Genomic DNA, 15,154 nt, shown 5'->3' on the forward strand with positions numbered 1-15,154 from the left:
TGAGTTTGAACAAGAGTGCCAAGACACTTCAATGGGGAAAGAATTTTATCTTTAACAGATGGTGTTGAGAGAACTGGATTTCTATGTGCAAAAGAATGAAGTTGGACTCCTACATCGCACTATGTACAAAAATAAACTCAAAATGAATCAATGACCAAAATATAAATGTGAACACCATAAAACCCTTAGAAGAAAATATACAGGTAAATCTTCATGACCTTCCGTTTGGCAGTGGCTTATTAGATATGACACCAAAAGCATGTACAATGAAAGAGAAAATAAATTGGACTTCATCAAAATTAAAAACTTCTGCACACCAAAGAGCATTATCAAGAAAGTAAAAAGACAGCCTACAAAATGGGGAAAAGATTTGCAAATCATATAAGTGGTGTTTACTCTACAGAATGTGTAAAGAACTACAACTCAATAATAAAAAGATAACCTAATGCAAAAATGGGCAAAGAATTTGAGAAATATTTCTACAAAGAAGTACAAAGAAGAGGTACTTGAAAAATGCTGAAAATCATTAGATATTAGAGAAATGCCAATTAAAACTGTAACGAGATGATCATTTTATACCTAGTAGGATGGTTATGCTTTTAAAAAGAGAATGAAAAATAAGAAGTGTTGGCAAGGATGTGGAAAAGTTGGAATATTCATATATTACTGGTGGGAATGTAAAATGACGCAGCCACTGTAGAAAACAGCTTGGCAGTCCTCAAAAAGCTGAAACATACAATTACCATATGACCCAGCAATTTCACTTTTAGGTATATACCCCAAAGAATGGAAAACATGAACTTAAACAGAGACTTGTAAGCCAGTGTTCACTGCAGCATTATTTACGGTAGTCAAAAAGTAGAAACAACCCATGTGTTTCTCAACAAATGAATTGATAAACAAAACGTGACAGCTTGGCTGATAGGCACACAATGGAATATACTCAGCCATAAAAAAGATTGGCATTGTAATATATATTACAATATGGATGAACTTTAAAAATATCATGCTAAATAAAACCAAGACAAAGAAGGACAAATATTGTATGATTCCACTTATAAGAGGTATCTAGAATAGGCAAATTCATAGAGACATAAAGTAGAATAGAACTTACCAGGAATTTGGGGGATGGGGAGTGGGAGGGAGGAAACTATTGCTTGTTGGTTACAGAGTTTCTTTTTGGGGATGATAACAATGTTTTGGAAATAGATAGTCATGACAGTTGCTCAATGTTTTGAATGTAATTAATGCCACTGAATTTCACAATTAAAAAATGATCTGTTAAAAAAATGTAAAAAATAATTAGGGCTGTAATAATGCTTATTCTGCTTTCACTTCATTGAAAATATGGAAAATAGTTGTAACTTTTACCATCCTTGTCTACTAATTGTGTCACCTGTGCCATTTCTGGTCCTGTTTCTATTGGTTGTTTTTTCTCTTCATTATGGGTCATATTTTCCTGCTTCTTTGTATGCCTGGCAATTTTTCATTGGATGCCAGACATTATAAAATCCTGTCAGTCTTATGTCAAGCCAGTCAATGAAACACTTCCGATTCATATTGTTTATTATATTTTAAAATTATGAAAAAAATTTGTGGGCATATAGTAGGCATATTGTTCATTAATTATTAAAATTCACACTTTTTGCAACATTACTAAAAAGGAAGGAAACAAAGAAAAATGACCCAAAACGTGGACATTTACTGAAATGTTTTGAGATCCCTAGTCACATTTCCCTCACTCATGTGCAGGTCTGAGGTTGCAGAGTCCTGTGTCAAGCACTATGGCAATCTGAAATCTGCTGAGATGAAAGCTTTTTTTTTTTTTTTCCGTGACACAGTTTCGCTCTTGTTGCTCAGGCTGGAGTGCAGCAACACAATCTTGGCTCACTGCAGCCTCCACCTCCTGGGTTCAAGCGATTCTCCTGCCTCAGCCTCCTGAGTAGCTGGGATTACAGGCGCTTGCCACCACGCCCAGCTAATTTTTTGTATTTTTAGTAGAGATTGACTTCACCATGTTGGCCAGGCTGGTCTCAAACTCCTGACCTCAGGTGATCCACCCACCTTGGCCTTCCAAAGCGCTGGGATTACAGGCGTGAGCCACCATGTTCGGCCGAGATGAAAGCTTCTAACAAACCAACCCACAGAGTGATTCTTTTGGATACCAAAGCAACACCTACCTGCATAATATTTTAGAGAATAAAGATGCCCCATTTTTTCTTGAAAGAGAATTAACAATTAATTTTTTTTTTACTTTTAGTTTTGGGGGTACATGTGAAGGTTTGTAATATAGGTAAACTCATGTCACAGAGGTTTGTTGTACAAATTATTTAATCACCCAGTAGTACCCAATAGTTATCTTTTCTACTCCTCTCCCTCTTACCACCTTTCACCCTCAAGCAGACCGTAGTGTTTGTTGTTTCCCTCTCTGTGTTCATAAGTTCTTATTTAGCTCCCACTTACAAGTAAAAACATGCAGTATTTGGTTTTCTGTTCCTACATTAGTTTGCTGAAGATAGTAGCCTCCAGCACTATCTATGTTCCTGCAAAAGACATGATCTTGTTGTTTTTTATGGCAATGTAGTATTTCGTGGTTTACATATACCAAATTTTCTTTATCCAATCTGTCATTGATGGGCATTTAGGTGTAGTCCGTGTATTTGCTATTGTGAATAGTGCTGCAGTGAACATTTGCATGCATGTGTTGTTATGGTAGAATGATTTATATTCTTCTGGGTTTATATCCAGTAATGGGATTGCTGGGTCAAATGGTAGTTATGCTTTTAGCTTTTGAGGAATCATCATATTGCTTTCCACAATAGTTGAACTAATTTACACTCCCACCAATAGTTTATAATTGTTCCCTTTTCTCTGCCACCTTGCCAGCATCTGTTGTTTTTTGACATTTTAATATTAATAATAGCCATTTGACTGGTGAGATGATATCTCATTGTGGTTTTTGATTTGCATTTCTCTGATGATCAGTGATATTGAGCTTTTTTTGTATAGGCTTTTTGGCTGTCTTCTTTTGAAAAGTATCTCTTCATGTTCTTTGCCCACTTTTTAATGGAGTTGTTTGGTTTTATCTTGTAAATTTGTTTAGCTCCTTACAGATGCTCGATATTAGACCTTTGTCAGATGCATAGTTTGCAAATATTTTTCTCCCATTCTGTAGGTTGTCTGTTTACTCTGTTGATAGTTTCTTTTGCTGTGCAGAAGCGCTTAAGTTTAATTAGATCCCAGTTGTCCATTGTTCCCTTTGTTGTGATTGCTGTTGATGACTTTGTCATGAAATCTTTGCCCTTTCCTATGTGCAGCATAGTACTGCCTAGGTTGTCTTCCAGGGTTTTTATAGTTCTGGGTTTTACACTTGTCTTTAATCCATCTTGAGTTGGTTTTTGTATATGGTGTAAGGAAGGGGTCCAGCTTCAATCTTTTTTTTTTTTCTTTCTTTTCTGAGATGGTGTCTCGCTCTGTCGCCAGGTTGGGATGCAGTGGCATGATCTTGGCTCACTGCAACCTCCGATTCCCTGGTTCAAGTGATTCTTCTGCCTCAGTCCCCCGAGTAGCTGGGATTACAGGCACGTGCCACCACACCCAGCTAATTTTCGTATTTTTAGTAGAGACGATGTTTTACCCTGTTGGCCAGGATGGTCTCAAACTCCTGACCTCGTGATCTGCCCGCCTTGGCCTCCCAAAGTGCTAGGATTGCAGGCGTGAGCCACCACACCCAGCCCAGCTTCAGTCTTCTTTAATGCCTATCAGAGAGTGAGAGGGTAGAGGCAAAGATGACTACTGGTTTTTGTTTTTGTTTTTTCTTTAAAGATCCCATATTAGTTCTTATTATGCTTATTCTTCTTTCACTTCATTGAACATATGGAAAATAGTTATTACAGCTTTTACTCTCCTTGTGTACTAATTTTGTCACCTGTGCCATTTCTGGACCTGTTTCTATTGGTTGTTTTTTCTCCTCACTATGGGTCATATTTTCCTGCTTCTTTGTATGCCTGGCAATTTTTTATTGAATGCCAGACATTATAAAATTTTCCTTGTTGGGTACTGGGTATTTCTGGTTTCTATAAACATTACTCATTTTGGGATACAATTTTGTTATTTGGAGATGTGTGTGTGTGTGTGTGTGTGTGTTTTTAATGTTTGCTTTTGTACTTTCTTGGACAAGACCAGAACAACCTTTAGTCTAAAGATAATTTTTCCCCCATTCTGACTGAGTACTTTGCCTAATGCCTAACGTCTTACCAGGTTTTTCCACTGTAGATTGTGGGAAAACAAACTATTCCCTGCCTTGTGTGGGCTTTGTAAGTTCTTCCTCCTCCTTCCCAGTGGTGGTTTTCCCTGCCTTGGGAATTTTCTCTCACAGATGTGCTGATTAGTCATCAGGTGGAAACTAGAGGGGAACCTTCTGCGGCTTTCATGATTCTCGCTTTCTGTGATGCTGTCTCCTCCTTATCCTCTGCCTTGGAGTTCCAGCTGTCTTTGCCTCCCCTTATTCTCAACTCTGTCTTCAAGACTCAGGGATTCCACCTGGGTCACCTCCTACCCTGCAATGCTGTGGCATGAAAAGTCTCCAGGCAGTAAGGGGGGATAATTTTAAGGGTCACCCTACTTTTTTCTCTTCTCTCAAATATTATTGTCCTTTACTCTGTCTTACTCAATTTCTAAAAACTCCTGTTTCATACCTTTTGTCCAGTTTTTTAGTTGCTTGAGGTGGGAGAATACATTCAGTCCCTATTAGTCCATCATGTCCCTGACTCGTTTTTCAGCTAAGATGAAAATTTCTGTCAGCCTTTCACCCATTTTAGTGATATTTTTAGGAGCTTTGGCAGTTGAGACTTACTCTCAAGTGAGGCTAATCAAAATAGTGTATTATTCTAGCTTTGTTTTTTTGAATTGGTTAGGCCAAAAGAATAAGAATAAAGAATTCCAGTGTAGCTGTATAATTTGACTCATGCGTAAAGCTTAAAAACACCAAATATGTGGCCAGGCATGGTGGCTCACGCCTGCAATCCCAGCACTTTTGGAGGCCGAGGCAGGCAGATCACTTGAGGTCAGGAGTTCGAGATCAGCCTGGCCAACATGATGAAACCCCATCTCTACTAAAACTACAAATAAATTAGCTGGACGTGGTGGAACACAGGTACTCGGGAGGCTGAGGCAGGAGAATAGCTTGAACTTGGGAGGCAGAGGTTGCAGTGAGCCGAGATTGTGCCACTGCACTCCAGCCTGGGTGACAGAGTGAGACTCTGTCTTAAAAAAAAGAAGAAAAACCCAAATATGCTTTGCTTTTCTAAATTATATATTCCCAGACCATGTTGCCTGGAGGGAATAATTGGCCACAAGGACTTTCAGATTGTCCACATCAAGGAGACATAGTAACTTGTTTAGATTAGTCACTAGGGAAGAGTTAAGGGGAATAATCGAATATATAGTTAATAAATGTTTATGATGAGTTATTCACGGGGAAAATATTGCTTCCAACTTAAACAGAATTTTGTAATTGAGGAAATTTGTCAAAAGTTAGGAGCAAAATTTACTTAAAAACTTTTAATAAACAAGCCTCAAATTATGAAATGTTAATGGGCATTTATTATAAACAGGCCAAGATTTAATAGAAGTTCTATTTATTGTGTGTGACCTTAGGCAAAGAATGTGACCTTTCTTCCCCGCCGAGATGGAGTCTTGCTGTGTCGCCCAGGCTGGAGTGGAATGGAGTGGAGTGCAATGGTGCGATCTCGGCTCACTGCAACCTCCACCTCCTGGGTTCAAGCAATTCTCCTGCCTCAGCCTCCCAAGTAGCTGAGATTACAGGCATACACCACCACGCCTGGCTAATTTTTGAATTTTTAGTAGAGATGGGGTTTTACCATTGTTGGCCAGGCTGCTCTCGAACTCCCGACCTCAGGCAATCCACCCTCCTCGGACTTCCAAAGTGCTGGATTACAGGCATAAGACACTGCCTGGCCTTGTTCGCACTTTCAAATCTTCCTACCTTTGCTTATTCTTTTTATTTATTTAAAATGAATTGCAGTGGCATGATCACAGCTCACTGCAACCTTGACCTCCTGGGTTCAAACTTTTCTTGTGCCCCGGCCTCCTGAGTAGCTGGGATTATACGCATGTGCTACCATGCTTGGCTAATTTTTGTATTTTTAGTAGAAATGGGGTTTCGCCATGTTGGCCAGGCTGGTCTCGAGCTCCTGGCCTCAGGTAATCCACCCTCTTCAGCCTCCTCCCAAAGCCCTGGGATTATACACATGAGCCTCCATGCTTGGCCTATTTTATTTCTGTTCTTTGTTCTTTCTTTGTTTTTTTTTTTCCTTATGTCAGCCTCAACCTCACTTCTACCAAACACTTCCCAACACACTGTGGAAGTAAACTTCTTTAATGCTTTATTTAATGACTATATGAATATGACTCTTTTCACCTTTCTCTCTGAAAGAATTTTGGGTTGGGTTGTTAGTTATGAGAAGACAGAAAAATATTTAACACCTTTCAAGGGTTCAGATCTTTCAAGGAATTGAAACATCTCAGAAAATAATGAAAAGGGATCAAATTCTTATGAGTCTAATGCTACACAGTTGTCTACTCTTATTATTCTGGTAGCTATTTACAGTTGAGACATTTTTTCTGCTTCTTTTTGAGATACCCCTTCTCCTACTTCAAATCTCCCCAGGTCTTTGGGTTTTTATTGATTTGTCTATCCCACAGTGCCACTGTTCATCCACCCATGCCAGCATCTGTCCTATTCTTTCTTTCTTCCTCCCTTCCTTCTCTCCCTCCCTCCCTCCCTCTCTTGAAATCTTTATTGAGGTTTTATTCCATGCCAGGTTGTTTGACCAGCTACTGTTAAGGAGGAAACAGACTTGAGCCACTACCATGAATGAGCTTCCCACATTGTTATAATTAGATTAGGAAATCTAATCTCGACCTGACAAGGATTCTTGGTGTTTTATTCCTCTCTTTTTAAAAAAATCTGTGCCACATTTTCCTTTTCCTTAACGGTTTGCTTATGCCTTTTTACATTCCTGTCCCATACATTTATGAATTCTCCTGGATATGTCAGTATTTCAGTTGCCAAGAAATGTCAATCAAATTTCTTTTATTCATCAGGTATAGTCTGGGCATTTGAGGTTGAGTGGAGAACAAGATGAAACCTCTGCCCTCATGAAGTTTCCATTCTAGTGGGAGAGACAAATCTATTAAGAAATAGCTACAATTCTTTCTAATACAGTGTTTTCTGACATAAACAATATGAAGGGTGGGAGTTTGTTGCTACTTTAACTAGTGTGATTAGATAAGGCCTTTCTGTGTAGGTGACATTAAAACTGAGGCCTAAGTAAAGAAAAGAAGGTAGACAGGTGAAGGTCTATGGGAAGAACATTCTGGGCAACAGGAACAACAAGCTTAGAGGCCCTATCAGAAGCATGTTGTGTTTGAGGGAAAGAAAAATGGCTTGTGTGGCTACAGTAGAGTGAAGTAGCACAGTGGCTGAACAGGTAACTTCTAGCCCATGCTAAGGAGGCTGGGTGTTGTATTAATTTCCTGGGCTGCTTTAATGAATGACCACAAACTGTATGGCTGGAAACAACAGAAATCTATTATCTCACAGTTCTGGAGGCTAGAAATTTAACATCAGTGTGTCTTCAGGGCTATGTACCCTCTGCAGGCTCTAGGGAAGAATCCTTTTTTTCTCCTGGCCTCTGGTGCCTCCCAGTGATCCTTGGTGTTCTTGGCTTATAGATGCATCATTCCAGTCTCTTCTTTAGTTTTCACATGGTTTCTACAGCAGCTATTGGATTTACAGCCCATCCTAAATCTGTATGACCTTAATTAGGTACATCTAAAAAGACCATATATCCAAATTATGTCATTGTATTAGACTTCTCCACAGAAACAGAACCACAGCAGAAGATAACATAACCAGCAGAACATGATTTATTATGAGAAATTGGCTCAGTTTTGGAGGCTGACAAGTCCCAAGATCTATAATCAGCAAGCCAGAGACCCAAGAGAACCTATAGTATAACTCTAGTCTCAAGGCTGGCAGGTTTGAAACTCGTGAAGAGCTGATGTTTTTATTGTGTCTGAAAGCACAATAAAGAATTGATGTCCCAGGTCAAAGCCAGGCAAAAGGAATTCTCTCTTCTCTGGGAGAGAGTCAGCCTTTTGTTCTTTTCAGACCTTCAACTGATTGGATAAGGCTCACCCATTTTAGGGAGGACAATCCAGTTTACTCAGTATATCAATTTAAATGTTCAACTCATCTAAAAACATCATCACAGAAACACCCAGAATCATGTTTGACCAAATATCTGGGCAACCCGTGGCCCAGTGAAGTTGCAACATAAAATTGACCACCACAAGCACACTCTGGGGTTCCTGGTAGACATAAACAGGGGAACATTGCTCAATCCATGACAGGTTATTATCTTAAAAGCCACTGGACTATGTTAAAAGGATTGGGGTTGTAGTTCTTACTTTAAAATGTTTATTTTGCCTTTGATATGAGGAACTGTCCATGAAGACGAGAGCAAGAATGAAATCAGAGGTAGAAGCCAGAAGGCTGAGATGAGAGTTGGTGACAACCTGACGTGGGCATAACAGAAGGTTGAATAATTGGTGTTGGAAGTGATGTAGCATTTTTCCCACCTGATGCTTTTATCAAGTTGTTGCTCCATTTTTACTTGATTTCTTCCAACAACTATATGCTTATTTCTCATTCAAATATATATATATATTGTGTGTGTGTGTGTGTGTGTGTGTGTTTGGTCGGCCATTAGTAATCTTATCTCCAAGGTACGTTTCTTTGGATTAAGATTTCAGGTTTTTAAAACACTACTGGAAGATCTGTGAATGAGCTTGTTTTGTGACCTTTGCAAGAAATTTACTTGTTCATGTGATTCCTGGCATGGTCCTTCTCCTTTTTACTCCCAAGAGAGAAAAGCATAACATGAAGGTGGGTAGCCAGGGATGTTGAACACAATTAGCGATTTGGAAGAATTTAAAAATATTCAATTTAAATTAGCCCTAGGGTCAGAACACACATTCTCACCTAGGGGTGGAGTACACATGTGTCCTGTCTGTACTCAGGGAGCTGTAACAGTAGCCATGGCCTCTCTGTGTGGATTTATAATGAATGGAGCACATCTATTTTAGATGGATAATCAATTTTGAAATCCCTTATTGTAAGTATGCTGTTAAAACAGAAATGTTAACTTCATGAGTTTAATGAGTAGCTTCGATGATAGCTTAGTGAAGAGATGGAAGGAAAGGCAAGTGGGGGGAAGTGAGAAAAGGAGAACAAGTGTTTAATGAATATCTACTTGCAGACTTGAATGTCAGCAGCAACATTCTCCCTCCTGGAAAATGTCTTTCAACTGTGCATCCCATTATGTTCCTGCAGCCCGTGGTAGCATGAAGATTGAGACAAAGAGAGTGTTTCTAAGAAAGCTCTCCTTTACAATATAATGAGATGGAGGTGGGTAGTTTGCAGAGAGTGCTGGAGCAGTGGTCAAATATGAAAAAAAAATCCAGCGGAATGAAAAGACCATGTTAAACAGGAGATGGCTTATAATGAGCCCAGAAATTGCATATCAGATAGCCAGCTGGCTAGCATTTCCTCATATCCCTGTGTTCTCATGCAAACTGCTAAAATGTTCTCCTGCTCTATCTTCTCAGCCTCTTAATAGTTCTCATTTCTACCTACTGCATTGAAAATATGAGTGAAATGGCAACTCTACCACTTGAAGAAATAAGAATGAAGCCCTTTTCAGCAGAAGTATTTGCCTAAACATGGATGGATATTATTTCAAATGCTTTTGAAACCAAGGAAACTTCTGTTTCTTTCTTTAAAAAAAGTCTTAACTTTCAAGTCTCAGTTTGACTCACAGCCTTTTCAGTATTCTGTGGCCTCTTTTGCTATATAGTTTGGACAGACTTTGCTTGAAGTCTCCAAGCAAAAAAATGGAAGCCCTCCCTTCTTATTGGAAATTGATAGGGGAGGCTTGGCACGGCGCCTCATGCCTGTAATCCCAACACTTGGGAAGCCGACACAAGAGGATCACTTGAAGCCAGGAGTTTGAGACCAGCCTGGGCAACATAGTGAGATGCTATCTCTAGGAAAAAAAAAAATAGCTGGGCATAGTATCACATGCCTGTAGTCCAGCTACTCAGGAGGCTGAGGCAGGAGGATCACTTGAGCCCAGGAGCTTGAGGTTGCAGTGAGTCATGATCTTGATCATTAAGGAAGAGTCTTGTCAAATTGTTCAATAGTTAGGGTATTATCACCTGTCTACTTTCGTGGTTCTTTACCTTTTGGTGACTGTCTCTTCTTTGGTGACCGTGTCTTCTAAAATGAGAAAGCAGTACCAATCCCTAAATATACATCTGTCAATAACTTACAGCACATTTCAAACAATATTACTGCTGTTTCTAAACATTCCTTTTTTTTTGTTTTTAGCATGATCTGTTGTTGCCTGTGTTCATATAATTTCTGTCTTGGAAAATTATTGAAGCTACCAAATATTTGCAGCTATATTTAGATATAGACTTTAGATTATAAATATATGACAGAGACTCTTTACTGGGCCTTTTGGATGCGAGACCTCAGGGATATATGATACGTGTTGTGAGCCTCAGCTAAAGTCTGACTTCCCTGTGGCTGGTAACTTCTGTTACCGATACTTTAATGGTGGGGTCCTGTTGGTGACCAGGCGTAATATCTCACTGAATACAAGGCCGTAGTCAGAATCTTGGGGTTGTAGGACTAGACAAGCAGAAATCTCTTTATTTAATAGATGTCACTCCTGTTGAAATTCTCCAGCTATGACTGAAGGGAGTTGGCAAGTAGCCAAGAAAAATGTGGTGAAAAGGGTGTAAGAGGGGAGGAAATGTCAATGCCATGGACATTTGGCGAAGTCGATCACAAGAGGGTTTTTCTACACATGTGTTTTCTGCCGATCCTGAAATCAAAACTGAATACCATGCATCTTTTCCCTTAAAAAAAAAAAGAGTACAGTGGGTTGGCACATGTGAATGGCTCCTGATACGAGACTCTGTATGCTTTCTAGCAAATGCTGAAACAAATTCCAGTAGACCTTTAATGTATATGGGGATCTTGTGTCTGTGTTCCCTCGTGTGTCTGTGTTTGTGTGTGCCCATGTCTGGGGGAGGGGAGTTATAAGGCAGGGTGCTTAAATGCTTTGTTACATTATGTTAATTCCTCGGCAGTGCAATCAAATTCATGTCGTAATTAAAGCTGTCAGTTGGAAGGCAAGCCAATCGCCATGAAAACACAGCATAACAAATGAAGTGAAATGATTCTGCGTGTAGCTATACAATGCTTCGCCAGGCATGAAATTAAATAAGTAATTTGATGTTGACATCAGAAATTGAAATGATACCCACTGTTCCCTCATTCAGTCAGACCTGCATAAACAATAGCCAGAACAAATATGCACAACAAAGCCCTCTTCTCCACCCAGCTCCCTGAGTAATGTACAATATATATGCAAAACGAGCATAACAGAGCTTTCCGAGACCTGAAGGATGTAATTTTCTTTGGTATACGATAAGATGATATGTATGTGGGGGTAGGGAAGTGGGTTTGGTGGGAGTACTTCTCTTTCTGGGATAAAATACATTTGCAGGAAAGGAAAGAAATGAAATAAACAAATCCCATGGTCTCTCTGAGTAATTCATCCTAAAATGAGTTCACTTCCCAGGGGCGTGACTCCAAGCTGGTGGAGACCTAACTTGGCTTTTGCTTTCTTCTGCTGCTGCATGGAGGGCTGTGGGTGCTGGAAACAGGTGATGCTGTCATATGGCTAGTCACTGGTATGAGAAGTTGTCTCCATGACTACTGTGGATCTCCCTCCATACGATTTATGGGATTAAGAATGCAGCAGGATTTTAAAAAACTGAGTGCAGTGAGCAGGATCACACATCTATGGTGCTTCATTCCCCTGAGCTTGTGTGAAACACTGAGATGAGGAAAGTTTTGCTTTGGGAGCTGCATTTAGGAATGCCTTGAAGCATACTGTTCTTGTTTGATGTAGATATAGTTACAGTACCATATTTCCTCCTCAAAGAGCTTAGCATCAAGAAGAGTCACATCTGCTGTATTTTTATAGATGTCAAATTCCCCTGAGCCATTTTTCTTATACATAATCCATCCATTCATTTATTTATACATTCATTCAGTAAGTCCTTATTAAATGCATCCTGTGTGCAAGTCATTGTGTGAAGCTCTAAGAAGCAATGATGAAAAAGCCAGCTGGTTACTGCTATCTGAAGTTTCCAGAGTAGGGGGCAGGACATGTAGGCAGAAGAGCTAGCAGTGAACAGAGTAACTGTTGCATCAGGGCAGAGGTCATTTTGTTTCTGGGAAAGTATAATACCCAACCCAAGCTCATCAGGGAAGAAGCCTGGCTGGTGCAGGGATGCTTAGCTGAGACCTGCGGACCTATTCAGCATTTGCTTCATCTTCATTTCAAGCTTAATCACAAAGAGGAAGAGGATGCTAAAAATTAAATAATTTATAAAGAGAGGTTTTAGGAGAAAAAAAGAAACAAAAATCAGAATCTCAGGCAAGTTTAAAATACATTTTTTTGGGGGGCTTCTTTTCCCAAACAAGTGATGCCCTGCATTCCTTTCAGAATTAACATTTTTAAATTCCCTGTGTGTCAGAACTGTGACAGCCTAAACTGGTAATTCTTGTGACTTAAACCCTTCAGAAAAATGGTGCTTTTCACTGCTCCTCTTGGCCCACACATTCTCTGCATTTTAGTCTACTAATTATGTTTACAAAATGTCTCATTTTTGAAAAGCCCTGTGTGTGTACTAACTGGTGCCTTTAGGGAATAAACTGGCAAGTAGGTCATACACTGGAAAAGTCATCCAAACCCACTGGGCTTTTTATTTTCAAGTCAGTCTGGGCTTTTTCCTCTTGCCTGCCCCTTTGCGGCCACAAAACTGAGTAGCTTGAGACCAGGGCATTGAATGTCAGCAAGTCAGGGAGGCAAGCTGATGCGTGTCTGTTTAGTCTCAGTGCAGGGCGAAATGCCATCATTAATTCATTACCCAGCTGCCTGTCAAATAAATTGGCAATTACATCCACCGCAGAAGCTTGGAATTCAGTAAATAGCACGTTAGCATCTCTGAGTTGTTGAGAGATGTAAAGGGGAAAATTAAGCAACACGGTGTTTGTATCAGTAGCAGATGACAAGGGGCAGCATACACTGGTGATGTGATGTGGTGATGAAAAGCCTGCAAAGGGCTGGTAATGAGCTGTGTGGATTGGAACGTGTTAAAAACCATTGCTGATTTTCCACTTTTGTCTTTATGCTTTATTGCAGAGTTCAGCTCCTTCCAGCTTGGGAACAGGCTACTTCGTAAGTCTATCTCAACTTCCACATATGTGCCTTGCATTGGCATTGATTTCCTTCTATAATGAATGCTCATTGGGATATGAAAAAAAATCTGAGAATTTCTCTCTCAGTCCTAAAGAGCAGACTGATTTCCATTCTTTATTAGGAATTGTTTTATTTTTAGAAGACATAGCCTGCTGGGCCCTAGGGATCTTAAGTAAGTCCGGGATATATACCTGGTTCCTAACACCCAGGACATTAAGCTCCTTACCTGGCCATGTAAGGAGATACAGGGAACCCTGATTAGCTCATGCCACCATTTCTCCACAATTACTTTTTTAGTAAGAAGTGTCATGTGGGGGATGGAATTCAGATTATGCATTGAGACAACTGATTTCTTGAATAACATCTCTTCATATACAATGAGTTGCCTTTTTTGGTGGGGAGGACAGGGAATGGAGATGGTATTTTTTAATGAATGTTTTCCCTCACAATCTGGGTAGTTTGCCTTTAGGTTTTTCTTTCAGCAATAATTAATATACTTATTTTTGCTAAAATGCAAAGTTTATTTCTGAACCTTATTCTCTGTCCTTTGGGAAAGATGGCAGTGGGGTGACCCTTCAGGGATTATCACAATATTATGATAATCATGAATATAAAATTCATTCTCAAACAGCAGTTGTCACTTCATTATATTTATTTATAGTGAAATTCTCCTTTCTGGATTTAGTGACCCTTTTCAAGATACAAATGAAAAAGAGTGACAAATAAGCATTATTTGTACAATAGCATAACATGTCAATGTAAAAGTCTGTTGTGATGCTTAAAGGAACCTGATTGGTGTTCTGAGTGACGAACACTGATACAGTCATGCCTCAGTATTTTCTGAGAAAATAGTGAAATCATGAAAATCAAATAAAGTGGAAAATAATTACTAATTCACTTTAGTTGCTTTTAACTTTTCTCTCCAATGCTAATTACTCTGGTTTTCTTCTGCCCACGTATTTCTCTCGATACATTTACATTAAATTTATGGAAACCAGCATCATTTCATTAATAAATGAGTATTTTCCAAGCTTAGCAAAAGTGGCATTTTCTAGATGTTGACTTTTTTTTGGTCTTAATCTGTAATAGGAGAAAAAGTATAAGGATGATTTGGACCTGCTTAATACAGTTAGCACACTTACCCTTGCTCCTACTTATTGTGGCTGAATATTCATGCTAACAGAAACAAGCAGGATACATTCAGTATCCTGCTTCAGCAGTCGAAATAACAGACATAGCCCCATCTGGCATCTCTTCACACCAGGCTGGATGTAGGTTGAGATGCTGGAAGTAAAATCTGGAGACTGCAATATCTATTCTCCATCCAAAAGCTAAAGCCTCCCTCTTTGCTTTCTTCATCAGAAAGAAGGCCAAAGCCACTACCTTAGTCCTTGATCACTTCTGTACTGAACATTCTAGTATTTTTTTTTTATTGTCAGTAGGATCACCCTGAAAGAAGAAAGTCATTTCTAGAAACATTGAGATTTTCATTATGCTTTTTGCAGTTATTTTTCTCTCTAGTTCCAAGAATGGTTATTTTTATTCTCTAATAATATATTCTTATGATTTAAAGAGTCTTTAATTACATGTCTATTAATAAAATGGCTTTTACAGAACATTGGATGAGTATAAAAGTTTTCTCTTATTTTGGTAAAATTGCTGGTAGACTTACTTTGCTTACATAAAAGTCTGTCGTATTGTTAGCTTACATGGAGAAGATACAT

General features: G+C 39.2%; 1 protein-coding gene across 15 annotated transcripts in view; it reads left to right on the forward strand.

Moving 5' to 3' along the window:
• AUTS2 (activator of transcription and developmental regulator AUTS2) overlaps positions 1–15,154 on the forward strand; it is a 1,185,632-nt gene that overhangs the window by 520,236 nt on the left and 650,242 nt on the right. For all 15 annotated transcript variants that reach the window (XM_004045533.5, XM_055392673.2, XM_055392677.2 and 12 more), the window contains one exon: positions 13,374–13,409. In XM_004045533.5, coding sequence (XP_004045581.2) covers positions 13,374–13,409 — 36 coding nt within the window. The remainder of the gene's footprint in view (positions 1–13,373; positions 13,410–15,154) is intronic.

This window comes from Gorilla gorilla, chromosome 6 (genome assembly GCF_029281585.2).
Source record: "Gorilla gorilla gorilla isolate KB3781 chromosome 6, NHGRI_mGorGor1-v2.1_pri, whole genome shotgun sequence".
In the NCBI taxonomy this organism is placed as follows: domain Eukaryota; kingdom Metazoa; phylum Chordata; class Mammalia; order Primates; family Hominidae; genus Gorilla; species Gorilla gorilla.